Consider the following 25401-nt stretch of genomic DNA (forward strand, 5'->3'; position numbering starts at 1 on the left):
TTCCTTTCCTGAAATTCTTCTTCAGTTCCAACAAGGGTACAGTATACTGCATCCTGTACAGCACTGGTGTATCCTGTATAGTGTACTGCTTCCTGTACAGTACTAGTGTATCCTGTACAGTATACTGCATCCTCCACAGTACTGGTGTATCCTGTACAGTAAATTGCATCCTGTACAGTACTGGTATATACTGTACAGTATACTGCATCCTGTACAGTACTGGTGTATTGTGTACAGTATACTGCATTCTGTACTGTATAGGTGCATCATGTAAAGTATCCTGTATCCTGTACAGTACTGATGTATCCTATACAGTACACTGTATCCTGTACAGAACTGGTGTATCCTGTACAGTATACTGCATCCTGTACAATATATGGCATCTTGTACAGTACTAATGTATCCTGTACAGTATACTGCATCCTCCACAGTACGGTGTATCCTGTATAGTAAACTGCATCCTGTACAGTACTGGTATATACTGTACAGTATACTGCATCCTGTACAGTACTGGTGTATCGTGTAGAGTATACTACAACCTGTACAGTATAGGTGCATCATGTACAGTATAATGCATCCTGTACAGTACTGGTGTATCCTGTACAGTATCCTGCATCCTGTACAGTACCGGTGTATCCTGTACATTATACTGCATCCTGTAGAGTACTGGTGTATCCTGTACATTATACTGCATCCTGTACAGTACTGGTGTATCCTATATAGTATAATGCATCCTGTACAGTACAGGTGTACCCAGTACAGTATACTGCATCCTGTACAAAACTGATGTATCCTCTACAGCATACTACATCCTGTACAGTACTAGTGTACCCTGTACAGTATACTGCATCCTGTACAGTATACAGCATCTTGTTCGGTGCTGGTGTATCAAGTACAGTATACTGCATCCTGTACAGTACTGGTGTATCCTGTACATTATACTGCATCCTGTACAGTACTGGTGTATCCTGTACAGTATACTGCATCTTGTACAGTACTGGTGTATCGTGTACAGTATCCTGCATCCTGTACAGTATTGGTGTATCCTGTACATTATACTACATCTTGTACAGTACTGGTGTATCCTATATAGTATAATGCATCCTGTACAGTACAGGTATACCCAGTATAGTATACTGCATCCTGTACAGTATACGGCATCTTGTCCAGTACTGGTGTATCAAGTACGGTATACTGCATCTTGTACAGTACTGGTGTATTGTGTACAGTATACTGCATCATGTATAGTATATTGCATCCTGTACAGTACTAGTGTATCCTGTACAGTATACTGCATCCTGTACAATATGCGTGTATCCTGTACAATATGCGTGTATCCTGTACAGTATACGGCATCTTGTACAGTACTGGTGTATCCAGTACAGTATTCTGCATCCTGTACAGTACTGATCTATCCTGTACATTATACTGCATCCTGTACAGTTCTGGTGTATCCTATACAGTATACTGCATCCTGTACAGCATACGGCATCTTGTACAGTACTGGTGTATCCAGTACAGTATACTGCATCCTGTACAGTAGTGTATCCTGTACAGTATACAGCATCTTGTACAGTACTGGTGTATCCAGTACAGTATACTGCACCCTGTACAGTACTGGTGTATCCTGTGCATTATACTGCATCCTGTACAGTACTGGTGTATCCTGTACATTAAACGGCATCCTGTACAGTACTGGTGTATCCTGTACATTATACTGCATCCTGTACTGTACTGCTGTATCCTGTACAGTATACTGCATCCTGTACAGTATACGGCATCTTGTACAGTACTGGTGTATCCTCTACAGTATACTGCATCCTGTACAGTTCTGGTGTATCCTGTACAGTATACTGCATCCTGTACAATACAGATGTATCCTGTACAGTAAACTGCATCCTGTACTAGTACAGATGTATCACGTATAGTATACTGCATCCTGTACAATATACTGCATCCCATACAGTACAGGTGCATCGTGCACAGTATACTGCATCCTGTACAGTATAGGCACATCATGTACAGTACTGGTGTATCTTGCACAGTGTACTGCATTCTGTACAGCACTAGTGTATCCTGTACAGTATACTGCATCCTGTACAGTATACTGCATCCCATACAGTACAGGTGCATCGTGCACATTATACTGCGTCCTGTACAGTATAGTTACATCTTGTACAGTACAGGTGTATCCTGTATAGTATACTGCATCCCAAGCAGTCACAGGTGTATTGTTTACAATATACTGGATTGTGTACAGTACAGTTATATCCTGTACAGTCTACTGCATCCTGTACAGTACAGGTACATTGTGTACAGTATACTGCATCCTGTCCCATACAGGTGTACCCTGTACAGTAAACTGCATCCTGTACTAGTACAGATGTAACGTGTATAGTATACTGCATCCTGTACAGTACAGGTGCATTGTATACAGTATACTGCATCCTGTACAGTATAGGTGCATCCTGTACAGTACAGGTGTATCCTGTACAGTATACTGCATCCTATGCAGTTACAGGTGTATTGTGTAAAATATACTGGATTGTGTACAGTGCAGTTATATCCTGTACAGTCTACTGAATCCTGTACAGTATACTGCATCCTGTACAGTACAAGTACATCGTGTACAGTATACTGCATCCTGTACCATACAGGTGTACCCTGTACAGTAAACTGCATCCTGTATTAGTACAGATGTATCATGTATACTATACTGCATCCTGTACAGTACACTGCATCCCGTACAGTACAGGTGCATTGTATACAGTATACTGCATCCTGTACAGTATAGGTGCATCCTGTACAGTATACTGCATCCCATGCAGTACAGGTATTGTGTAAAGTATACTGGATCATGTACAGTACAGGTTTATCCTGTACAGTATACTGCATCCTGTACAGTGCAGGTGTATCCTGTACAGTACAGATGTATTCTGCACAGTAAACTGCATCCCGTACCATACGGGTGCATCATGTACAGAATACTGCATCCTGTACAGGATAGGTGTATCCTGTACAGTATACTACATCCCGTACAGTACAGGTGTATTGTGTATAGTATACTGAATCATGTACAGTACAGATATATCCTGTACAGTCTGCTGCAACCTGTCCAGTACAGGTTTATCATGTACAGTATCTGCACCTTGTACAGTAGTATCCCATACCGTATACTGCATCCTGTACAGTATAGGTGTTAGATTGGTTCCAATGGGAGGATTCTCCTCTTTCAATGCAAAGGTTGTGAGAACAGGCTGTCCTCCAACAGCTGACCGCCTATCTGTGTATTACTGAGGGTGTACTGCACATGTCAGACAAACAGTAAAACCAAGAACCCAACTCCCTCTTTTGCTCAGGAACGTATAGACAGAAAAAGTCCATGGTCGATCGAATTCAATTCTACTATCCTGGTACAATGATCATTGAGTTCCCACCATCAGAGGTGCCCGAGCAGTTGGATGTAAAAGATCCCACTGCAATGTTTCGGAGAAGAGCAAGAGGCATTCTCCTGGTGTTCTGGCCAATATTTATTCCTTAATCAGCATAAAAAACAGATTATCTGGTCATTATCACATTGCTCTTTATGGGATCTTGCTGTCTGCAAACTGACTGCCATGTTTCTTATGTTACAACAGTGATGACACTTCAGAAGTACTTCATTGGCTGTGAAGCGCTGTGAGGTGTGCTGAAATCTTGAAAGGCACTTTAAAAAAAGCAAGTTCTTTCTTGGCCAGTGTCAAGGACGCTGGTGGAGAACTCCCTGTTCTTATTCAAATAGTACCATAGGATCCTTCACATCCACCTGAGAGGACAGACAGGACTTCAATTCATCTGAAAGACAGCACCTCCAACAATGCAACACTCCCTTGGGACTGCCCTGGAGAGTCTGCCTAGGCCTCGTGCTCAAATCTCTGGAGTGGGATTTGAACCCGTCACGTTCCAACTCAGCAGTGAAAACACTGCAACAGAGCTAAAGCCGACAAGTGCAATGCTGTGAGCTGCCCTTACCCCTATGCCAAGGTGCAATCCACTGCCCTTCACGTTCCTACAGGGCCAAGTGCCATCTACAATTATCTAACAAGGACCCTTATCTAACCAGTTCCTTTACTGTCGCTGGGTCAATATCTTGGAACTCTCTTCCTAACACCACATGGATTGCAGTGGTTCAAGAAGGTAGCTCATCACCATCTTTTCAAGGGCAATTTGAGGTAGGCAATGAATGCTGGCTTAGCCAGCAGTGTCCACATCCCTAGAATGAATTTTAAAAAACCCCACCTCACAATATCCTGATGTGAATCAGATCAAGTTCTACCAATGGCTATGACCCTGAGCTTGTCTGAAGGTCAGGCAGTACCTAGGATACAACATCTGGCCTCAGTACCTCAAAGGGATGGAGAAAATTAGCAGGAGCTCCCAATCCTGAACATTCTTGACGACAGGGGCAGGCCGATCTGTGATGCCCCATGTATTCAATTAGCCTTCTGTCTAGGGGCACGCATTGGGCTCTGTTGGAATGGGTTGGTGTGGTTTATTGAACTGTACCCTAGTAAGAATCAGCAAAGAGAAAAAAGGCAAATATCTCCCACAATTTTTAAAAGATAAAGACACTCACAAGAATTCATGGTCTTGATGATGGAACAACCTGGTGCATTTTTAGCTGACTGTTGGCAGCAGGACCATTCTCCCTCCATCCAGAAACGTGGGTGGTATTTCTGCATCAGCTCCTGATTGAACCGGATTCCTGAAAACAGGATCAAATAAAATCAGTACAAGAGTTGGGAAATCAGGAGACCATCCCTACTGCCAGGTCATCAGAGAGATTAACATGCCGCCTCCCAGTCCCCCAGCCCCCCACCACCCCACACTCCACTAGGTGGATTCTTCTTGCAGAGAGCTGGCAGGGGACATGAAGGGCCTCCTGGGCTGTAATCATTCTATGATTCTGTTAACTGTGCCTCTCTCCAACTATCACACAGATTAACCCTCCCCCACACCCAATTATCACACAGATTAACCCCTACCCCCACTCCAATTATCACGCTGATTAACCCCTACCCCACACCCAATTATCACACAGATTAAACCCAACCCTCCTCCAATTATCACACAGATTAACCCCCACCCCACTCCAATTATTACAGATTAAATCCTCACCCCCCCCCTCCAATTATCACACAGATTAACCACAATCCCCCTCCAATTATCTCACAGATTAAACCCCATCCTCTCCGATTATCACACAGGCTAACCTCCACCTTCCCCCTCCAATTATCACACAGATTAACCCCCACCCCACTCCAATTATTACAGATTAAATCCTCACCCCCCCCTCCAATTATCACACAGATTAACCACAATCCCCCTCCAATTATCTCACAGATTAAACCCCATCCTCTCCGATTATCACACAGGCTAACCTCCACCTTCCCCCTCCAATTATCACACAGATTAACCCCCACCCCCACTCAATTATCACATAGATTAACCTCCAACTTCCCTCCAATTATCATACAAACTAAAACGCTGATTTTCAATATGGTAAATTTTCTTATTATTTGTTCCTGGCTAATTCTGGGTTCAAGAAATGTTGATCCAGAGTGTCTCTGTGACATAGGGCAGCATTTAGCCCTCAATGAGCAAGCAGGCCCCACCGGCTCGGCGGCGGGTGGGCAGCCAAACTCCGCCGCCGAAATGGGCCCCGCTGCCATTTTGAGTGGGTGGGCTAATTAAGGCCCGCCCAGCGGGCTGTCCATTGGGAAGCGCTATGCGCTTCCTGTACAGGGGGGAGGGATTCCCCAACTGTCAAAGTGCGCTCTTTCACGCATGTGCGCAAAAGGGCACACAGCTCCCTGAGACTAAGTGATATCTTAGGGAGAGCACTGAAAGTTTAATAAACCTAAAAAATAGCAAAATAAAAAAAATTATTAACATGTCCCCCTCATGTGACAATGTCACACGAGATGGGACATGTTAATAAATATTACATAAAGTTTACTAAAGTTTTTAAAAACAGACATGAAACCTTGTCCCGCCAGCGGATGAAGTTCCATGTTTTTTCAGAAGCCCGCTGGGGCTCCTGGCCTGCCCGCCAGCCTTAAGGTTGGATGGGCAGGTCCTTTAACTGAGTTAATTATCCTGTCAATGGCCTCAATTGGCCATTGACAGGTCGGTGGGCGGACAGCTGATTTCGCTGTCCACCTGCCTTCCTAAATATTTAAATGGGGCGGGATGATGTCGGGGGTTCCTGCTGACGTCATCCCGCGTCATTTCCCCGTTGGCGAGTGGGCCCTGCCCCCAACTCGCCAATGGAAAAATTCTGGCCATAGAGTCGGATTGAAAGTTTAAAGTGTCAGAGAGCTCTGGCAATCGTTCACAGGGCGGTAGGCTGCTCAGACTGTAGCCTGCTTTATGAAAGTATGTTTTCTGACCTTTTCCTTTTCCAGAGCCCTACCCTGGAGGGGTTCACATGAGAACAGTTTAAAATTTGTGTGCAATGGCCTAATAAATAGCTCCCACAATCATGGGTTGTCAGATTGTTTGCAATCTTGGAGCCCTATTTAAACCTGTGCTCACTGACCTAAGTGACTCCCAGCTAAGCAATGTTAACAATATTTTCAAATCTCTCCATGATCTCACTCCTCCCTATCTCTGTAATCCCTTTCAGACTCACCACCCTCTGAGATATCTACACTGCTACCATTCTGTCCTCTTATGCACCCTCAATTTTAATCACTCCACCATTGATAGCCGTAGATTCAGTTGCCTAGGCCCCAGGCTCTGGAATTCCCTCCATAAACCTCTCTACCTCATTTTCCTCTTTGAAGATGCTCCTTAGAACTCTTTGCCCATGTTTTTGGGTCACCTGTCTTCAAATTGCCTTAAGTGGCTCTGGGTCAGATTTTGCGTGATAAGGCTCCTGTAAAGTACTTTTGGGAGGTTTTACGAAGTTAAAGACATGAAAAATAATACAAGTTATTCTTGTTGCCAGGCAGCCAGAGACAAAAGTGGCTTCTGGGTCTAAATGACCTGCCTGTTTCTGACAGGAACTCTAGGTCATCAAGATTCATGTGCACCTGCCACTTTGAATGGGTGTCTGGTTTTGTTTTTTAACCACAGCGCAAGGAGATGGTGGAATAGAATTCACCCTTTCCCAACTCAGTTAATGACAGGTTTGCCCTGTAATCTCACAAGTAACTCTTCCTTTCTGATGTTGATCAACCTAAAAAAAGGACAGCTTAGTAAATGGCGGCACGTAACTGCTATTCAACTCTTTGATCCACTGCTTCCGCACGTCTTCATTCTTGGCAAACACATACAGAGGGCCCTCATCATACACGATCTATGGAAGAGAAGGTCACAGCATGATTAAAACCTGGCATCAAAAACTATCTAAAGCACCAGCACAGTCAAAGATTCCGCAGCTCAAAGTTGCTAAGAGCTGCAAAGAGTTTAAGCTCAAGCCACACATCTCTCTCTCACAGGGAGCTTTGACTCAAGCCTGGGCTTGAGATTTTTCTCTGTGACCGGACTAACTGCAATACTGGGGATCGAAAGACCTGCAGCCTGAGCAGAATATCTCAGGTCACAAGGTTTCAAAAACAACAACATTCTCAGAACTCCACTTAAAACAGGCTACGTTTGTCAAATGCTTTCGCAACAGTTTCCTGAAACAACATGTTGTGGAATCAACTAAGAATAAGTATTCAATAATTCAATTTAGTATTGTGTAATAAGGCAGGTTTAATTAGCAATCTTATATTAAAGATTCCCTGTGAGAAAGAGATCATAATATGAGAGCGACATACTTGAATCCAAAACAAGAACCTTAAACCCAAGTAAAGGAAATTTCATAGGTATGAGGGGAGATATGGCTGATAGAGTAAATAGGTTATAAAATCTAAAATCTGGTAGTAAATAAATAGTGGGAAACCTTTTGAAATGCTTCAAAATGTTTATCGAAAATAAGTTCCATTAAAAAATAAAAATTCAACAACGAAGATCCATTCGTGCTTTATTGGGGAAGTTAAAGATAGTATTAGATTAAAAGAAGAGGTTTATAATGTTGTGAAGAATATTGGTAAACCTGAGGGTTGGGAGTGTTTCAGAAACTAGCAAAGGCTGGCCAAAAATTTGCGAAAAATGCATTTAAAGAGTTAACGAGCCAAGAATATTTAAACAGATTGTAAGGGCTTTTACAAGTATACAAAAAAGGATGAAAGTAACTAAAAAAAACATTTCCATCCAGGAATAGTTTTAAATTAAGACAGCGTCATGGGTGAGCACAGAGCTGTGGAATTAGTTTTGGGTTGATACAGAGGTATAGGGAGACAGTGGAACAATGTGATTTGTTTGGGATTATATGGTTCTAAGGAAAGAGAGATGGACAGTTTGAATTAGCTTTAGATTGATACAAAGTTATGAGGAGAGAATAGGTGCAGTGGGATTTGTCTGAGATTGATGCAGGTCTATAGGGCGTGAGTGAAACAAAAGAATAAGTTTGAAGTTGATACAGGTCTATGGGGTATCGACCTATGACCCAGAAGCAGTACTATAAGGAAAGCTAGTAATTTCTTTTAAATGTCTGTGGAATCTGCAATTGCTTTACAGAATGTTTGGAAAAGACATATGGCGACAAGGTAGCACTGCTGCCTCACAGCTCCAGGGACCTGGCTTCGATCCTGACCTCAGGTGTCTGTCTGTATGGAGCTTGCATGTTCTCCCCGTGTCGTGTGGGTTTCTGCTGGGTGCTCCAGTTTCCTCCGACTGACCAAAGTTGTGCTCGATTGACTAAATTATCCCCCAGTGTGTGAGTGTGTGCCCTATGATGGACTGTCACCCTGTTCTGGGTGTACCCTACCTAGTGCCCACTGCTTGTTGGGATTGGCTCTGACTCCCTGTGAACCTGAATTAGATGATGTGTTCTGGAAAAGTGACTGAAAAAGACAGTTAAGAGTTTGCATCAATTATAATTTTCTTGGATGATAAGAAACACTGATCCAGTTACCTGGTGCCCCTTGATCTGGAAACAGTGCCGACAGAAAGTTAAGTTAAGAAACTATGTTGGCAGACAAAAAGGAGAGCTGCAGCAGGGGGGAGAACAGAGAAAGCACATTTACAATGATCTGTGTGTATGTAATACAAATAAAAAGGACAGAAAGCTGAAGATTGGTTGAGAGCAGAAACTATGAATTGGACAATTCCACAGCTATGCTTAACTTTGCTAGAACTGACCAGACCATTTAATAAGGTTTATAGAAAGGATATAGATAAAGGAGTCTCGGGGGAATCTATGTCATCAAGACTGTCATGAACCTAGCTAAGGAAGTTCTACAGGAGTGTGCCATTTGAGAGCCGACTGTCTCTGGGGGACTCGGATAGAGTGGAGCTACCATTGCTGGTGATCCGAGAACCAAATCCATTGAGTTAGAAAAGAAAGAGATCCTGTGTTCCAGTGCCTGAATTGAAAATACTGTGAGATTGCAAATGGTTCCACATTTGTGTGGCTTTGATACAAATACTTGTATTCTCAAGAGATTGTCTTTATTGTCTTTGCTATTCCATGTGTAATTTGTGGTAGTGACTATAATTTACCTGTTCATGCATGTTTAATTTACGTGGATTCTGATTTGGGTTAAAAGCTATAAAATGTGGAACCTTGTTGGTAATTTCTTCATTTGGGTGTCATTCAGTAAATGTGGTTATTTTGGTTTATAGCTCCCTCATGGGGATCGTAACCAAGAGAAGAGAGTGGGGCAAGCAGATTAGTTTGGGATTGATACAAGGATATGGACTGAGTAGAACAGAGGAGTTTGTTCAAAATTGATACTGGGCTATGGGGAGAGAGTGAGGCATTAAGATTAGTTTGGGGTTGATGCTGAGCAATGGGGAGTAAGCAAGACTGTGGGATTGATTTAATCTTGGTGATAATAGTTCAATTAAGGCAAACTGGGTAGTAATTGGACAAGTAAACAATCAAAAGGTGTGTCTGGAGGACGTATGAATGATTACAGCAGAGCAGCAGAGGAGGAGGGAAGCACGGAAAATCTGACAAAATGAAGGGAATGTTCCCAGAGAAAGAGGTCCAGATTGGGCAAATAATTAATTAGATACTGTTTAATATCAAAATGCATCCAATCGGCTGCATTGCTTAGGAATCAATTATTAACAGGAGAAACAACGTGCATTTAAATAGCACTTTCGAGATACTAAAATGTCCCAAGGTGTTTTACAGAAATATTATCAAACAAAACTTGACCCCAAATGCACTTAAAGAGATATTAGGGAAAATGACCAAAATCCTGGTCAGAGGGGTAGATTTCAAGGAGCATCTTAAAGGATGTAAGTGAGGTAGAGAGACGGAAAGGTATAGGGTGTTTCAGGTGGTGTTTCACCCAACAGGACATCAGCAGTCCATGACTATGGTAAGCCACAGTACACATGAGGCAGCAGTTCACAAAGGCAGTTCTCCAAACATCCCCCTTTGCAAAAAAAGAGGAAAAAACACACTGCATCCACTATCATTTGCAGTTGCAATTTACTCATACACAATCCATAAAGAAAGTCATCACAGTGAATAGAAACTGTTCATTCCAGTCTGTCTCACTTTTGTCTGTCTCTACACACGCATTGCACACAGAATCTTTAAATCAGGTCATTTAATGGTACATGTGTGGGTTCTTGTTGGTTGTTTGTCTAATGTCTGCTGGTTCCTGGGTTGCCTCTCTGGAATGTTATTGCCGTGACGAGTGTGGCTGCTGATCTGTTGCATCTGTTGGGGAGCAGTTGACCTCTGGGACTGATGGTTGCTCTGTTCCTTGTTCAGTTGGCGAAATCAATTCTTCCTCATCAGCGGATTTCTGTGAAGGGACAGCTTCCTGATTCCATGTAGTGTCTACGTTTGTGGTGATATATCTGGTTGTTCACTTTCACCGTGTACGACTGAAGTGACAACCGCTTTACTTAGGTTCCAAGTTCCCAAGTGGGCTGAATTTTGTTGAGTGAGTTGAATGTTTGCACTCTGACCATTGCTTTAACTCTCAACTCTGGCAGTAATCTGGCAGCTTTATCAAAGTGGGATGTGATTTTCTGTCATTTCACTTTGATTTTGTTACTCATTCCTGTTACTACTTTTGGCTTCAGTGTTTTTTTAGCTATTGGACGAAGTAGTCTGTGTGCGGTGTGACACCAGTCACTTGGATGGACTACTTTCCATTGCCTCAGTGGGTGTGTTTCTCCACTCTAAGATTGCCTTGTACACATCTGTGCAGAACCTGGTTGAATTTTTGATGATACCTTTGGCAATTTGCTCTTCTGCCTGGGTCTTTCGATTTGACTGGGAATACTGTGGAGGAGCTGAGTCATGCTGAATTTCTAAATTTTAATTTTTTTTCATTCATGAGATGTGGGCTAGGCCAGCATTTATTGCCCCTGCCTAATTACCCTCGAGAAGGTGGTGGTGAGCTGCCTTCTTGAACTGCTGCATTCCATGTGGTGTAGATACACCTACAGTGCAATTAAGGAGGGAGTTCCAGGATTTTGACTCAGTGACAGTGAAGGACTGATGATAAATTTCCAAGCCAGGATGGTGAGTGACTTGGAGGGGAACTTCCAGATGGTGGTGTTCCCATGTGTCTGCTGCCCTTGTCCTTCTAGATGGTAGTGATCATGGAACTAATAAACTGTTTATTAATCATAAATTAATTAAAAATAAATGAATTAACACAAGATAGTAGGTTAGGCGATGTGTTGCAACTGCACCTTCCAAACCCAATAACCTTTACTACTGCTGGTAAACCTTACTACAACTAATAAAACCTTACAATTTCTCATAAGTTACATGCGTTTTGAGATAAACGGGCAAAATATTCACCAACCAATCACTTCTCTGTTTTTCTGTGATGTCACACTTTGACTTCTCTTAGAATACAACCCCTTCTCTGTGGACTGGATTGGATAGCTCTTCTAGGTGGTGGTTACTGCCTCTGGGTCCTCTTTGCTCCACTCCCATTCTCATTGAATCTGGAAGATTTCACACTCTGCACAAGCATCAGCAACTTCCTTCAAAGGGAGTGCATCTCTCAACAGCGTGTCAGCAATGTACACCTGCTTCCCTTGCTTGTACTTCACTTCCAAATGGTATCTCTGCAAACAAAGCAAATTCCTTTGCAGACACTTCGGGGCAGACAGAAATGGTTTGAGAAAGATGCTTTGAAGTGGCTTGTGTATAGATTCTATTTTCACTTTTTCTCTCCCAAACAGGTATTGATTAAAATGCTCACAAACAGGCAATAGCCAGGCACTCTTTCTCAGTCTGTGCATAGTGTCATTCAGTCTGCATTAATGCTCTGGATGCAAATGCAACTGGTTGTCCGTGGTGCCTGAGGGATGTTCCAAGTCCTGTTTCAGTGGCAGCACACTGCACAGTGACTTCCTGGTTGGCATCATAGTACCTCAGGACTGGCGTTGTCGTCACTAGTTGTTTGATGTGAGTAGAAGCTGCTTCTTGTTCTGTGTCCCAATACCACTGAACATCCTTTGCAGTGAGCTTGTGTAAAGGCTCACACTCCAATGACAAATTGGGCAAGAACTTGCTACGTAGTTCACAAATCCAACAAATCATGACTAGGGTGCCATTCTCCTGCCTTTTCCCCATACCCCTGCACATTGTTTCTATTTAAGTAATCATCTAATGCCCTCTTGAATGCCTCAATTGAATCTGACTCCACCATACTTCCAGGTAGTGCATTCCAGGCTCGAACCACTAGTTGTGTGAAAAAGTTTTTTTCTCACATCACATTTGCTTCTTTTGCAAATCACTTTAAATATGTGCTCTCTCGTTTTTGATTCTTTTTCGAGCAGGAACAGTTTCCTCCCATCCAATCTGTCCAGTCCCCTCATGATTTTGAACACCCCTATCAAACCTCCTCTCAGCCTTCTTCTCTCCAAGGAGAACAGTCCCAACATCTCCAATCTATCTTCGTAACTGAAGTTTCTCATCCCTGGAACCATTTTTGTAAACCTCTTCTGCACTCTCTCCAATGCAGTCACATCCTTCCTTAGTGTACACCTAGAACTGTACACAACACTCCAGCTGAAGTCTAACTAGTGTCCTATACAAGTTCAGCATAGCCTCCTTGCTCTTGTATTCTATGCTCCTATTAATATAGCCCAGGATACTGTATGCTTTATTAACTGCTCCCTCCACCTGTCCTGCCACCTTTAATGACTTATGCACATATACACCCAGATTCTTCTGCTCCTGCACACGCTTTAGAGTTGTACCCCTTGTTTTATATTGTCTCTCCATGTTCTTCCTACCAAAATGAATCACCTCACACTTCTCCACACTGAACTTCATCTGCCACCTATCTGCCCACTCCAACTTGTCTATGTCGTTTTGAAACTCTACACTGTTCTCACAGTTTGCAATGCTTCCAAGTATCATCCGCAAACTTTTAAATTGTCCCCTGCACACCAAGATCTAGATCATTAATACATATCAGGAAAAGCAAGGGTCCCAATACCAACCCCTGGAGGACTCCACTACAAACCTCCAGCCCAAAAAATATCCATTGGTCATTACTCTCTGCTTCCTATTTTTCAGCCAATTTTGTATCCACATTCCTTACGTCCCTTTTATTCCATGAGCAATAAGTTTTCTCTCAAGTTTGTTGTGTGGCACAGTATCGAATGCCTTTTGAAAGTCTATGTACACCACATCAACAGCATTACCCTCATCGACCTCTTCAAAAAACTTGAGCAAATTAGTTAAACACAATTTTCCCTTAAGAAATCCATGCTGGCTCTTCTAATCAACCCACATTTTTCCATGTGATTATTAATTCTACACTGAATAATTGCTTCTAGAAGTTTCCCCACCATCATAGTTAAACTGACTGGTCTGTAATTGCTGGGCTTATCATTACAACTTATTTTTGAACAAGGGCGTAATGTTTGCAATTCTCCGGTTCTCTGGCACCTCCCCTGAGTCTAGGGAAGACTGAAAAGTTATGGCCAGTGCCCCTGCAATTTCCACTCTCACTTCCTTCAATATCCTTGGATGCATCTCATCTGGTCCCGGTGCCTTGTCAACTTTAAATACCAACAGTTTATCCAACACGTCCTCCTTATCAATTTTGAACCATTCTAAAGTTTCGTCCTCTGTCACCATGGCCTGGGTAGCATCTGCTTCCTTGATAAAGATAGATGCAAAGTATTCACTTAACACCTCAGCCATGTCCCCTGCCTCCATGTGTAAATCCACGTTTTGGTCCCTAATCACCCTACTCCTCCTTTTACCACCCTTTACTTTGGGATTCCAAAGTAAAGATGTTGGCAGCCAGTCTTTTCTCATAATTTCTCTTATCTTCTCTTATTTGTTTCTTCACCTCTCCTCTGAACCTTCTGTATTCAGCTTGGTTCTCAAATGTATTTTCTACCTGACACCAGTCATAAGCACACTTTTTCTTAATTTCTATCTCCTTTTTCATCCAGGGAGTTCTGGATTTGTTTACCCTAACTTTTCCTTTTTCAAGAAAGGAAGGAGAGGGAAAACAGGGAACTATAGATCAGTTAGCCTGACTAGTAGTAGGGAAATTGCTTGAATCTATTATTAAGGGAATGATAAGGGCACTTGTAAATCACAATATGATTGGGCAGAGGCAAAACGGTTTTCTGAAAGGGCAATTGTGTTTGACTAATCTGTTAGTTTTTGATGGTGTAACCATAAGGGTAGATAATGAGGATAAAGTGATTGGATTTTGGATTTTCAGAGGGCATTCAGTAAAGTGTCACAAAAGAGATTGTTACACATATTTACTGCCCATGGAATTGGAGGTCATATATTAACATGGATTAAACATTGGTTAATGGACAGAAACAGTCAGATTAAACAGGTCATTTTAGGGATGGTGGGGTACTTCAATGATCAGTGCCTGAGCCTCAGCTATTTCCAATCTATATCAATAACTTAGATAAGTTTAATGTATCTATGTTTGCTGATGATATGAAGCTAGGTAGGAAAGTAAGCAATGAAGAGGGCACAAAGAGGCTGCAAAAGGATATGGACAAGTTAAAGCAATGGGCAAGAAGATAGAATATGATACGGGAAAGTCTAAAATTGTCCACATTGTGAAAAAGCAGAATATGTTTAAAATGATGAGAGGCTGTTGGTATTAAGAGGGATTTAGGTTTAGTACACTATGCATCAAAAAAAGTTCACCTGCAGATACAGCAAGCAATTAGAAGGGAAAATGACATGTTGGCTTTTATTGCAAGGGGATTGGAGTACAAGAAGAAGGAAGTCTTACTAGAATTGTATAGTGCTTTGGTGAGACCACACCTAGAGCACTGTATGCTGTTTTGGCCTCTTTATGCTTGCCTTAGAAGGGAAGCAATGAAAGTTCACCAGCTTGATTCCTGAAATGATTGAGCTGTCATGTGAGAAGATATTTAGTAGGAGGTTGCTACGCGAGATAATCCCATTGAAATGTAGAAAAATCTTTGCAGGCTTGAAAGAGTCGTCACTGAGGTTTTTCCCCCTGGCTGGGAAATCTAGAACACAGAACACAGCCTCTGGATAAGTGATCAGTTAGGATTGAGATGATGAGAAATTTCTTCACTCAGAGGGTTGTGAATCTTTGGAATTCTCTATCCCAGAGGGTTGTGGATGCTCAGTTGCTGAGAATATTCACGACTGAGATTGGTAGATTTTTGGAAACTAAGAGAATCAAAGGAGACAGGAAAATGGCGGGAAAGTGAAGTTGCTGTTGAAGATCAGCCATGATTTTACTGAATGGCAAGGCAGGCATGAGGGGCCGTGCAGGACACACTTGCTCCTGTTTCTTATGTTCTTCAATCAGGGTCAATAAAGAGGTCCAGAGAGGCGGTGGTGAGGTGGAGCTGGCTGTCATGAGTGGAGGTGAGGTAGGTGGTGGTGAGATGAGGTAGGTGCTGAGGTAGGTGGTGGTGAGGTGGAGCTGGCTGTCATGAGGTGAAGGTGAGGTAGGTGGTGGTGAGGTGGAGCTGGCAGTCTTGAGGTGAAGGTGAGGTAGGTGGTGGTGAGGTGGAGCTGGCAGTCATAAGGTGAAGGTGAGGTAGGTGGTGGTGAGGTGGTGGTGAGGTGGAGCTGGCTGTCATGAGGTGAAGGTGAGGTAGGTGGTGGTGAGATGAGGTAGGTGCTGAGGTAGGCGGTGGTGAGGTGGAGTTGGCTGTCATGAGCATGCACATGGATCCTGACTCAGTTTTTAGATGATCCCCTGTGGTTGAGAAATAGGAAGGGGAAAAGGATAGGTCCTTGGGAGACACAAAAGATAACAATATGGAAGTAGGAAGAAAAGACACTGCAGCCAATTCTCCGTTTGCAGCTGAATAGATACAAATGGAACCAGGCGACTGCAGTCCCACCCAGAATCCTTGCTTAGCAACCAGTCGGCTGCCAGGATGATGGGAACTGCCTGAGTAATATGCCAACAAAAGCATAACAAGGCTCGATGTTCTGGCAACAAGAAACAGGTGGGAAGGTACCAGACAGATTTCTGAAGTGGTGCTTACAGATATTTACTCATGTCAGTAAGGAGCCTCCTACTGACCCTTCAACTCCCGACATTGGCACAGTGGACATTGTAAATGGAGAAAAAGATAAGGTGATGCCTGGTTGAAGTGCAATAAGCTGCATTGCTGGAGTTTGGTGTTGGTCTTGGTATCTGTATCAGTGATGTTAATTGAGGGATATATATTCACCAGGGAACAGGGGAGAACTCCCCTGCTCTTCTTTCAAATGGTGTTGTGGGATCTTTAACAGAAACCTGGGAAAGCAGGCAGGACTCTGGTTTCATGATCATCCAAAAGGTGGTGCCTTCAACAATGCAGCACTCTCTCAGTACTGACCATCCGCCAGTGCAGCACTCCCTCAGTAATGACTCCCCTACAATGCAGCACTCCCTCAGTACTGACTTTCCGACAGTGCAGCACTCCCTCACCATTGATCCTCTGACAGTGCAGCGCTCTTTCAGTACTAAACCTCCAACAGTGCAGCACTCCCTTAGTACTGAATCTCCAACAATGTAGCACTCACTCGGTACTAACACTCCGACAGTGTAGCACTCCCTCAGTACTGATCCTCCTACAGTGCAGTGCTCCCTTAGTATTGAATCGCCGACAATGCAGCACTCCCTCAGTAATAACTCCCCTACAATGCAGCACTCCCTTAGTACTGACTTACCGACAGTGCAGCACTCCCTCAGTAATGACTCCCCTACAATGCAGCACTCCCTCAGTACTGACTTTCCAACAGTGCAGAACTCCCACACCATTGATCCTCTGACAGTGCAGCGCTCCTTCAGTAGTAAACCTCCAACAGTGCAGCACTCCCTTAGTACTGAATCTCCAACAATGTAGCACTCACTCAGTACTAACACTCCGACAGTGCAGCATTCCCTCAGTACTGATCCTCCTACAATGCAGTGCTCCCTTAGTATTGAACCGCCGAAATTCAGCACTCCTTCAGTGCTGATGTTCCAACAGTGGAGCACCCACTCAGTACTGACTTTCCAACAGTGCCACACTGTCTCAGTACTGACGCCCTGACAGTGCAGCACTCCCTCAGTACCGACTCTGTGACAGTGCAGCACTCAGTTAGTACCATCTCTCCGACAGTGCAGCACTCCCTCAGTACTGACTCTCCAACAGTGCAGCACTCCCTCAGCACTGATACTCCAACAGTGCGGCACTTCCTCAGTACTTACTCTCTGGTCCTGCAGCACTCACTCAGTACTGACTATCCAACAAAGTAGTTCTCCCTCAGTACTGATCCTCTGACAGTGCGGCGCTCCCTCAGTACTGACCATCTGACAGTGCAGCACTCCCTCAGTACTGACCCTCCAAAAGTGCAGCACTCCTGCAGTACTGACTCTCCAACAATGTAGCCTTCACTCAGTATTCACTCACTGACAGTGCAACACTCCCTCAATACTGATCCTCCGACAGTGCAGCGCTCCTGCAGTACTGAGCCTCCGACAATGCAGCACTCCCTCAGTACTGACCCTCTGGCAGTGCAACACTCCCTCAGTATTGACCCTCTGACGGTGCAGCGCTCATTCAGTACTAACCCTCCAGCAATGCAGCACTTCATTAGAACTGAATCTCTGACAGTGTAGCACTCACTCAGTACTAACACTCCGTCAGTGCGGCACTCCCTCAGTACTGATCCTCCGACAGTGCAGTGCTCCCTCAATATTTACCCTCCGACAATGCAGCACTCCCTCAGTACTGACCCTCTGGCAGTGCAACACTCCCTCAGTACTGATCCTCCGACAGTGCAGCGCTCCTGCAGTACTGATCCTCTAAAATGCAGCACTCACTCAGTACTGACCCTCTAACAATGAAGCACTCCCTCAGTCCTGATCCTCCGACAGTGCAATGCTCCCTCAGCATTAACCCTCCGACAATGCAGAACTCCCTCAGTACTGACCCTCTGGCAGTGCAGCACTCCCTCAGTACTAACACTGTGACAGTGCAGTGCTCCCTCAGTACTGACTCTCTGACAGTGCGGCGCTTTCTCAGTATTGACTCTCTGGTCCTGCAGCATTCCTTCAGCATTGACCCTCTGACAGTGCAGCATTCCCTCAATACTGATGCTGCACTAGTGCAGCACTCACTCAGTACTGACTCTCCAACAGAGCAGTTCTCCCTCAGTATTGACCCTCCAACAGTGCAACACTCCTGCAGTATGACTCTCCAACGATGCAGCCTTCACTCAGTATTGACTCTCTGACAGTGTGACACTCCCTCAGTACTGATCCTCCGACAGTGCAGCACTCCTGCAGTACTTATCCTCCAACAATGCAGCACTCACTCAGTACTGACCCTCTAACAATGCAGCACTCCCTCACTACTGATCCTCCGACAGTGCAGTTCTCCCTCAGTATTGACCCTCCGACAATGCAGCACTCCCTCAATACTGACCCTCTGGCAGTGCAACACTCCCTCAGTATTGACCCTCTGACAGTGCAGTGCTCATTCAGTACTAACCCTCCAGCAGTGCAGCACTTCATTAGAACTGAATCTCTGACAGTGTAGCACTCACTCAGTACTAACACTCCGTCAGTGCGGCACTCCCTCAGTACTGATCCTCCGAAAGTGCAGTGCTCCCTCAATATTTACCCTCCGACAATGCAGCACTCCCTCAGTACTGACCCTCTGGCAGTGCAACACTCCCTCAGTACTGATCCTCCGACAGTGCAGCGTTCCTGCAGTACTGATCGGCTAAAATGCAGCACTCACTCAGTACTGACCCTCTAACAATGCAGCACTCCCTCAGTCCTGATCATCCGACAGTGAGAGCTCCCTCAGTATTGATCCTCTGAGAGTGCAGCGCTCATTCAGTACTAACCCTCCAGCAGTGCAGCACTCCCTTAGGACTGAATCTCCGACAGTATAGCACTCACTCAGCACTAACGCTCCATCAATGTGGCACTTCCTCACTACTGATCCTCCAACAGTGCAATGCTCCCTCAGCATTAACCCTCCGACAATGCAGATCTCCCTCAGTACTGACCCTCTGGCAGTGCAGCACTCCCTCAGTACTGACACTGTGACAGTGCAGTGCTCCCTCAGTACTGACTCTCTGACAGTGCGGCGCTTTCTCAGTATTGACTCTCTGGTCCTGCAGCATTCCTTCAGCATTGACCCTCTGACAGTGCAGCATTCCCTCAATACTGATGCTGCACTAGTGCAGCACTCACTCAGTACTGACTCTCCAACAGAGCAGTTCTCCCTCAGTACTGACCCTCCAACAGTGCAACACTCCTGCAGTATGACTCTCCAACGATGCAGCCTTCACTCAGTATTGACTCTCTGACAGTGTGACACTCCCTCAGTACTGATCCTCCGACAGTGCAACACTCCTGCAGTATGACTCTCCAACGATGCAGCCTTCACTCAGTATTGGCTCTCTGACAGTGTGACACTCCCTCAGTACTGATCCTCCGACAGTGCAACACTCCTGCAGTATGACTCTCCAACGATGTAGCCTTCACTCAGTATTGACTCTCTGACAGTGCGACACTCCCTCAGTACTGACCCTCTAACGATGCAGCACTCCCTCACTACTGATCCTCCGACAGTGCAGTGCTCCCTCAGTATTGACCCTCCGACAATGCAGCACTCCCTCAGTACTGACCCTCTGACAGTGCAGCGCTCATTCAGTACTAACCCTCCAGCAGTGCAGCACTTCATTAGAACTGAATCTCTGACAGTGTAGCACTCACTCAGTACTAACACTCCGTCAGTGCGGCACTCCCTCAGTACTGATCCTTCAACAGTGCAGTGCTCCCTCAATATTTACCCTCCGACAATGCAGCACTCCCTCAGTACTGACCCTCTGGCAATGCAACACTCCCTCAGTACTGATCCTCCGACAGTGCAGCGCTCCTGCAGTACTGATCCTCTAAAATGCAGCACTCACTCAGTACTGACCCTCTAACAATGCAGCACTCCCTTAGTTTTGACTCTCCGAGAGTGCAGCACTCCCGCAGTACTGATCATCCAACAATGCATCTCTCCCCCAGTATTGACCCTCTGACAGTGCAGCGCTCATTCAGTACTAACGCTCCGTCAGTGTGGCACTCCCTCACTACTGATCCTCCGACAGTGCAGTGCTCCCTCAGCAACAATGCAACACTCCCTCAGTACTGACCCTCTGGCAGTGCAATACTCCCTAAGTACTGATCCTCCAACAGTGCAGCACTCCTGCAGTACAGATCCTCCGACAATGCAACACTCTCTCAGTACACTCTCCGGCAGTTCAGCACTACCTCAGCACTGATCCTCCAACAGTGCGGCGCTCCCTTAGTTCAGACTCTCCGAGAGTGCAGCACTCCCGCAGTACTGATCATCCAACAATGCAGCGCTCCCTCAGTATTGACCCTCTGACAGTGCAGCACACATTCAGTACTAACGCTCCATCAGTGCGGCATTCCCTCACTACTGATCCTCCGACAGTGCAGTGCTCCCTCAGTATTGACCCTTTGACAATGCAGCACTCCCTCAGTACTGACCCTCTGGCAGTGCAACACTCCCTCAGTACTGATCCTCCAACAGTGCAGCGCTCCTGCAGTACAGTTCCTCCGACAATGCAGCACTCACTCAGTACTGACCCTCTAACAATGCAGCACTCCCTCAGTACTGATCCTCCGACAGTATAGTGCTCCCTCAGTCCTGATCCTCCAACAGTGAGCGCTCCCTCAAAATTGATCCTCTGACAGTGCAGCGTTCATTCAGTACGAACCCGCCAGCAGTGCAGCACTCCCTTAGGACTGATCCTCCGACAGTGCAACGCTCCTTCAGTATGGATCCTCTGACAATGCAGCACTCCCTCATTACTGACCTTCCAACAGTGGAGCATTCCCTCAATACTGACTTTCCGACAGCGCAGCACTCTCTCAGCACTGATCCTCCAACAGTGCAACACTCTCTCAGTACTCACTATCCGGCACTTCAGCACTCCCTCAGCACTGATTCTCTGACTGTACGGCGCTTCCTCAGTACTGACCCTCTGATAGTGCAGCACTCCCTCAACATTGACCCTTTGACAGTGCAGCACTCCCTCAGTACTGATCCTCCAACAGTGTGGCACTCCCTCAGTCCTGATCCTCTGACAGTGAGTGCTCCCTAAGTATTGAGCCTCTGACAGTGCAGCGTTCATTCAGTACAAACCCTCCAGCAGTGCAGCACTCCCTTAGGACTGAATCTCCGACAGTGTAGCACTCACTCAGTACTAACCCTCTGTCAGTGCAGCACTTTCTCACTACTGATCCTCTGATGGTGCAGTGCTCCCTCCGCATTAACCCTCCAACAATGCAGAACTCCCTCAGTACTGACCCTCTGGCAGTGCAGCACTCCATCAGTACCGACACTGTGACAGTGCAGCACTCCCTTAGTACTGACTCTCCGAAGTGTGGCGCTCCCTCAGTACTGACCCTCTGACAGTGCAGCACTCCCTTAGTACTGACTTTCCAAGAGTGCAGCACTCCCGCAGTACTGATCATCCAACAATGTAGCACTCCCTCAGTGTTTACTCTCCAACAGTGCAGTGCTCCCTCAGTACTGATCCTCCGACAGCGCGGCACTCCGGCAGTATTGACCCTCAGACAGCGCAGCTCTCCCTTAGTACTGAATCTCCGACAGTGCAGCACCCACTGATTACTAACTCTCCAACAATACAGCACTCCCTCAATACTGACCCTCTGACAGTCCCTCAGTAGTGACCCTCCAACAATGCAGTGCTCCCTTAGTACTGACTCTCCGACAGTGCGGCGCTCCCTCAGTACTGACCCTCTGACAGTGCAGCACTCCCTTAGTGCTGACCTTCCAACAGAAGAGCACTCCCTCAGTACTGATCCTCGTTAGTGCAGCACCCACTCATTACTAACTCTCCAACGGTGCAGTGCTCCCTCAGTACTGATCCTCCAACAGTGCAGCGCTCCCTCAGTATTGAACTCCGACAATGCAGCACTCCGTCAGTACTGACCTTCCAACAGTAGAGCACTCCCTCAGTACTGATCCTCGTCAGTGCAGCACTCGTTCTAATCTGACCCTCTGACAGCGCTGCAGTTTCTTAGAACTGCACTAGAATGTTAGCCTAGAATATATGCTCCAGTCTCTGGAGTATGATGCAAACCCACAACCAAGTGACAGAGGTGTCAGTATTATCAGTGAGCCACAGCTGGCACTCTTGCCATGTTACTTTAATCACTAGATTGTAGAGGACACGTTACCCTTCATATATTTTTTTCCAGCGTTTCTGGCCTTGATTAATGGCTGTAAAAGGCAGTTATAGAGCAGGAAGTACAGACAGATTTGAAAACTGTGGTTAACCATTAATGGGGACTTCTTAGGTTAGTAAAAGTTACAAATAGGACACCCAGGGTTATGCTTGCCTTGGTTCAGTAATAGCATTCTCATCTCTGAGTCAGAAAGTCATGGGTTTAAGACAGTCCAGGCACTTGAACATACTAGTTCTCCCAGTACAATACAGAGGGAATGCTGCACTGTCAGAGATGCCATCTTTTGGGTGATGGGTTAAACTGAGGTCTTGGCTATTGTGTTTTCAACATTGCACCAGTGTCCACACTTCAAAAATACTAACTGGTTGCAAAGTGTTTACGAATGTCCTGAGGTCATGAAAATTGCAATGTAAGTGTAAATCTGTCTAAATGACATGATTCCATTTACACGAAAGATTGAGGCAAATTATTTCCTGTGGTGAAGAGTTCAAATCCCTGAGTTGAAAATAATGAATTTAAGAGTAAAGAGAGCTATCAGGGAAGAATATGAGATGGGAAATACTCATGCAGTAAGTTCGCAGGGAAGACTGTTGAATTTTACATCATTAATAAGTTCAAGAGATAACTGCATGCATTTTAGAAGACAGAAACTGTGTAGTTTATAGACACATTAACAGTAGTTACATAGAGATAAAAACAAAAAAACTGCGGATGCTGGAAATCCAAAACAAAAACAGAATTACCTGGAAAACCTCAGCAGGTCTGGCAGCATCAGTGGAGAAGAAAAGAGTTGACGTTTCGAGTCCTCATGACCCTTCGACAGAACTTGAGTTCGAGTCCAAGAAAGAGTTGAAATATAAGCTGGTTTAAGGTGTGTGGGAGGGGGGGAGAGAGAGAGAGAGAGAGAGAGAAGTGGAGGGGGGTGGTGTGGTTGTAGGGACAAACAAGCAGTGATAGAAGCAGATCATCAAAAGATGTCATAGACAACTTGTTTGTCCCTACAACCACACCAACCCCCTCCACTTCTCTCCCCCCACCCAAACCGCTCCCCCCCCAACACACACCTTAAACCAGCTTATATTTCACCCCTTTCTTGGATTTACTCAAGTTCTGTCGAAGGGTCATGAGGACTCGAAACGTCAACTCTTTTCTTCTCCGCCGATGCTGCCAGACCTGCTGAGTTTTTCCAGGTAATTCTGTTTTTGAACAGTAGTTACATTGTTAGACAGAAAATTAAGCAAGAAGTTATTGAAGCATGTAACAAAGACAACATAATAATTGTGAGGGACTTTAATCTTCATATAAACTGGACCAATTAAATTGGCAAAGGTAGTCTGCAAGATGGGTTTGTAGAATGCTTTGGCTAAAGCTTCATAACATCACCAGAGAATACAGACCCAATTTACTCAGATCTCATCGTAGGACAACCCTCTCATCCCAGGGAGCAATCTAGTGAACCTTTGCTGTACTGCTCCCAATGCAAGTATATACTTCCTTAGATATGAGACTAAAACTGCACACATTATTGTTTCACCAAAGCCCTGTACAATTGTAACTTAACCCACCCATGCGGGGGGACTGTTTCTGGCCATTGCCTCCCAAAACTCTGCCCTTATATTCAGGATTCAAACACAGCTGGTGACCCCTCAGTGAAGCCAAGGTCAGGGAGTGCCACTTCAGTCTGAGCAACTAACAGATTCAATCTCCTCAGGCACACATCTTTGATACTGTTCCCTCCAACAGAATCTTGATTACTTAGTTATCAATTTGGCATAAATGAAGTAACTCAAAATTGGGTTATTCTGAATGACATCAGCTTTTGAAGTGAGATTGCTGCTGCCACCTTATTCATGGGTTCCATGTTTAAAAAGGCTACCTTGCTCCTATGAGCTAATGATAGTCTTGCTTTCAGTCAGGTGGCAGCTGGTGGAGGGAGGTAACAGATGGGCTAATGATTGCAGCACAATCAGTGGGGTGGGGATGGATGGGTGGCTCACTGCTCGAAGGGTTTCTGTCTTGTGCTGGGTTGGACATTGGTGAAGATTAAAAAGGCATTGTACTTTTAAATAGACTCTCATTGAGAAGACTAATTTCACAGTCTCAGGTTGAGATGTTTCTTCATTGTGATAATGAGTCTTCCTATCGTTCAGTGACTGTTTTGAAAGAGGAGGCAGTCAAAATAATAACAGAGATTTTCATTTCCCCTTTCGCTTACTGTTCAGAATGTCAGTTGACTTGTAAACCTAAAACCCAACTAAAACAGAGAACAGACTCTAGCTTCGCTGCAGAAAGGAACTTATAAATGTTTGGTCAACATGTCTGATTTTGTTCACAGTATTGACAATTCCTCCCTCACCTGTAGCCTCTGGCTTTATACTGATACTGCTGTGATCATTGCTTTTTCTCTTGTTCTTCCTCAGCTTCAATTCCCCCATCCTACTCACTCTTCCTACTCCTTATCTCTTCACTGTGTTGAAATTCCGACTCATCACAGCACCTCCAACTCCCTAATTCATTCTGTTCCTGAAGCTGATTATTGAGGAACTCATTAGCTCTGAGTCTCCCTTTCTTGCCACATCTGATGTATAAAGATCAAGCTTGGCGTTACTCAGGG

The 25401-nt window shown here is 45.0% G+C and overlaps 1 protein-coding gene across 2 annotated transcripts in view; it reads right to left on the minus strand.

The window, feature by feature from the left end:
* The window catches only part of btk (Bruton agammaglobulinemia tyrosine kinase), a 424430-nt gene that overhangs the window by 336764 nt on the left and 62265 nt on the right, over nt 1-25401 (minus strand). For both annotated transcript variants that reach the window (XM_041196306.1, XM_041196307.1), the window contains exons 4-5: nt 7261-7342; nt 4616-4744 (exon numbers count right to left, since the gene is read on the minus strand). In XM_041196306.1, the coding sequence (XP_041052240.1) occupies nt 4616-4744; nt 7261-7342 (211 nt within the window). The remainder of the gene's footprint in view (nt 1-4615; nt 4745-7260; nt 7343-25401) is intronic.

The sequence above is a fragment of the Carcharodon carcharias genome, chromosome 9, assembly GCF_017639515.1.
Source record: "Carcharodon carcharias isolate sCarCar2 chromosome 9, sCarCar2.pri, whole genome shotgun sequence".
NCBI classification, from domain to species: domain Eukaryota; kingdom Metazoa; phylum Chordata; class Chondrichthyes; order Lamniformes; family Lamnidae; genus Carcharodon; species Carcharodon carcharias.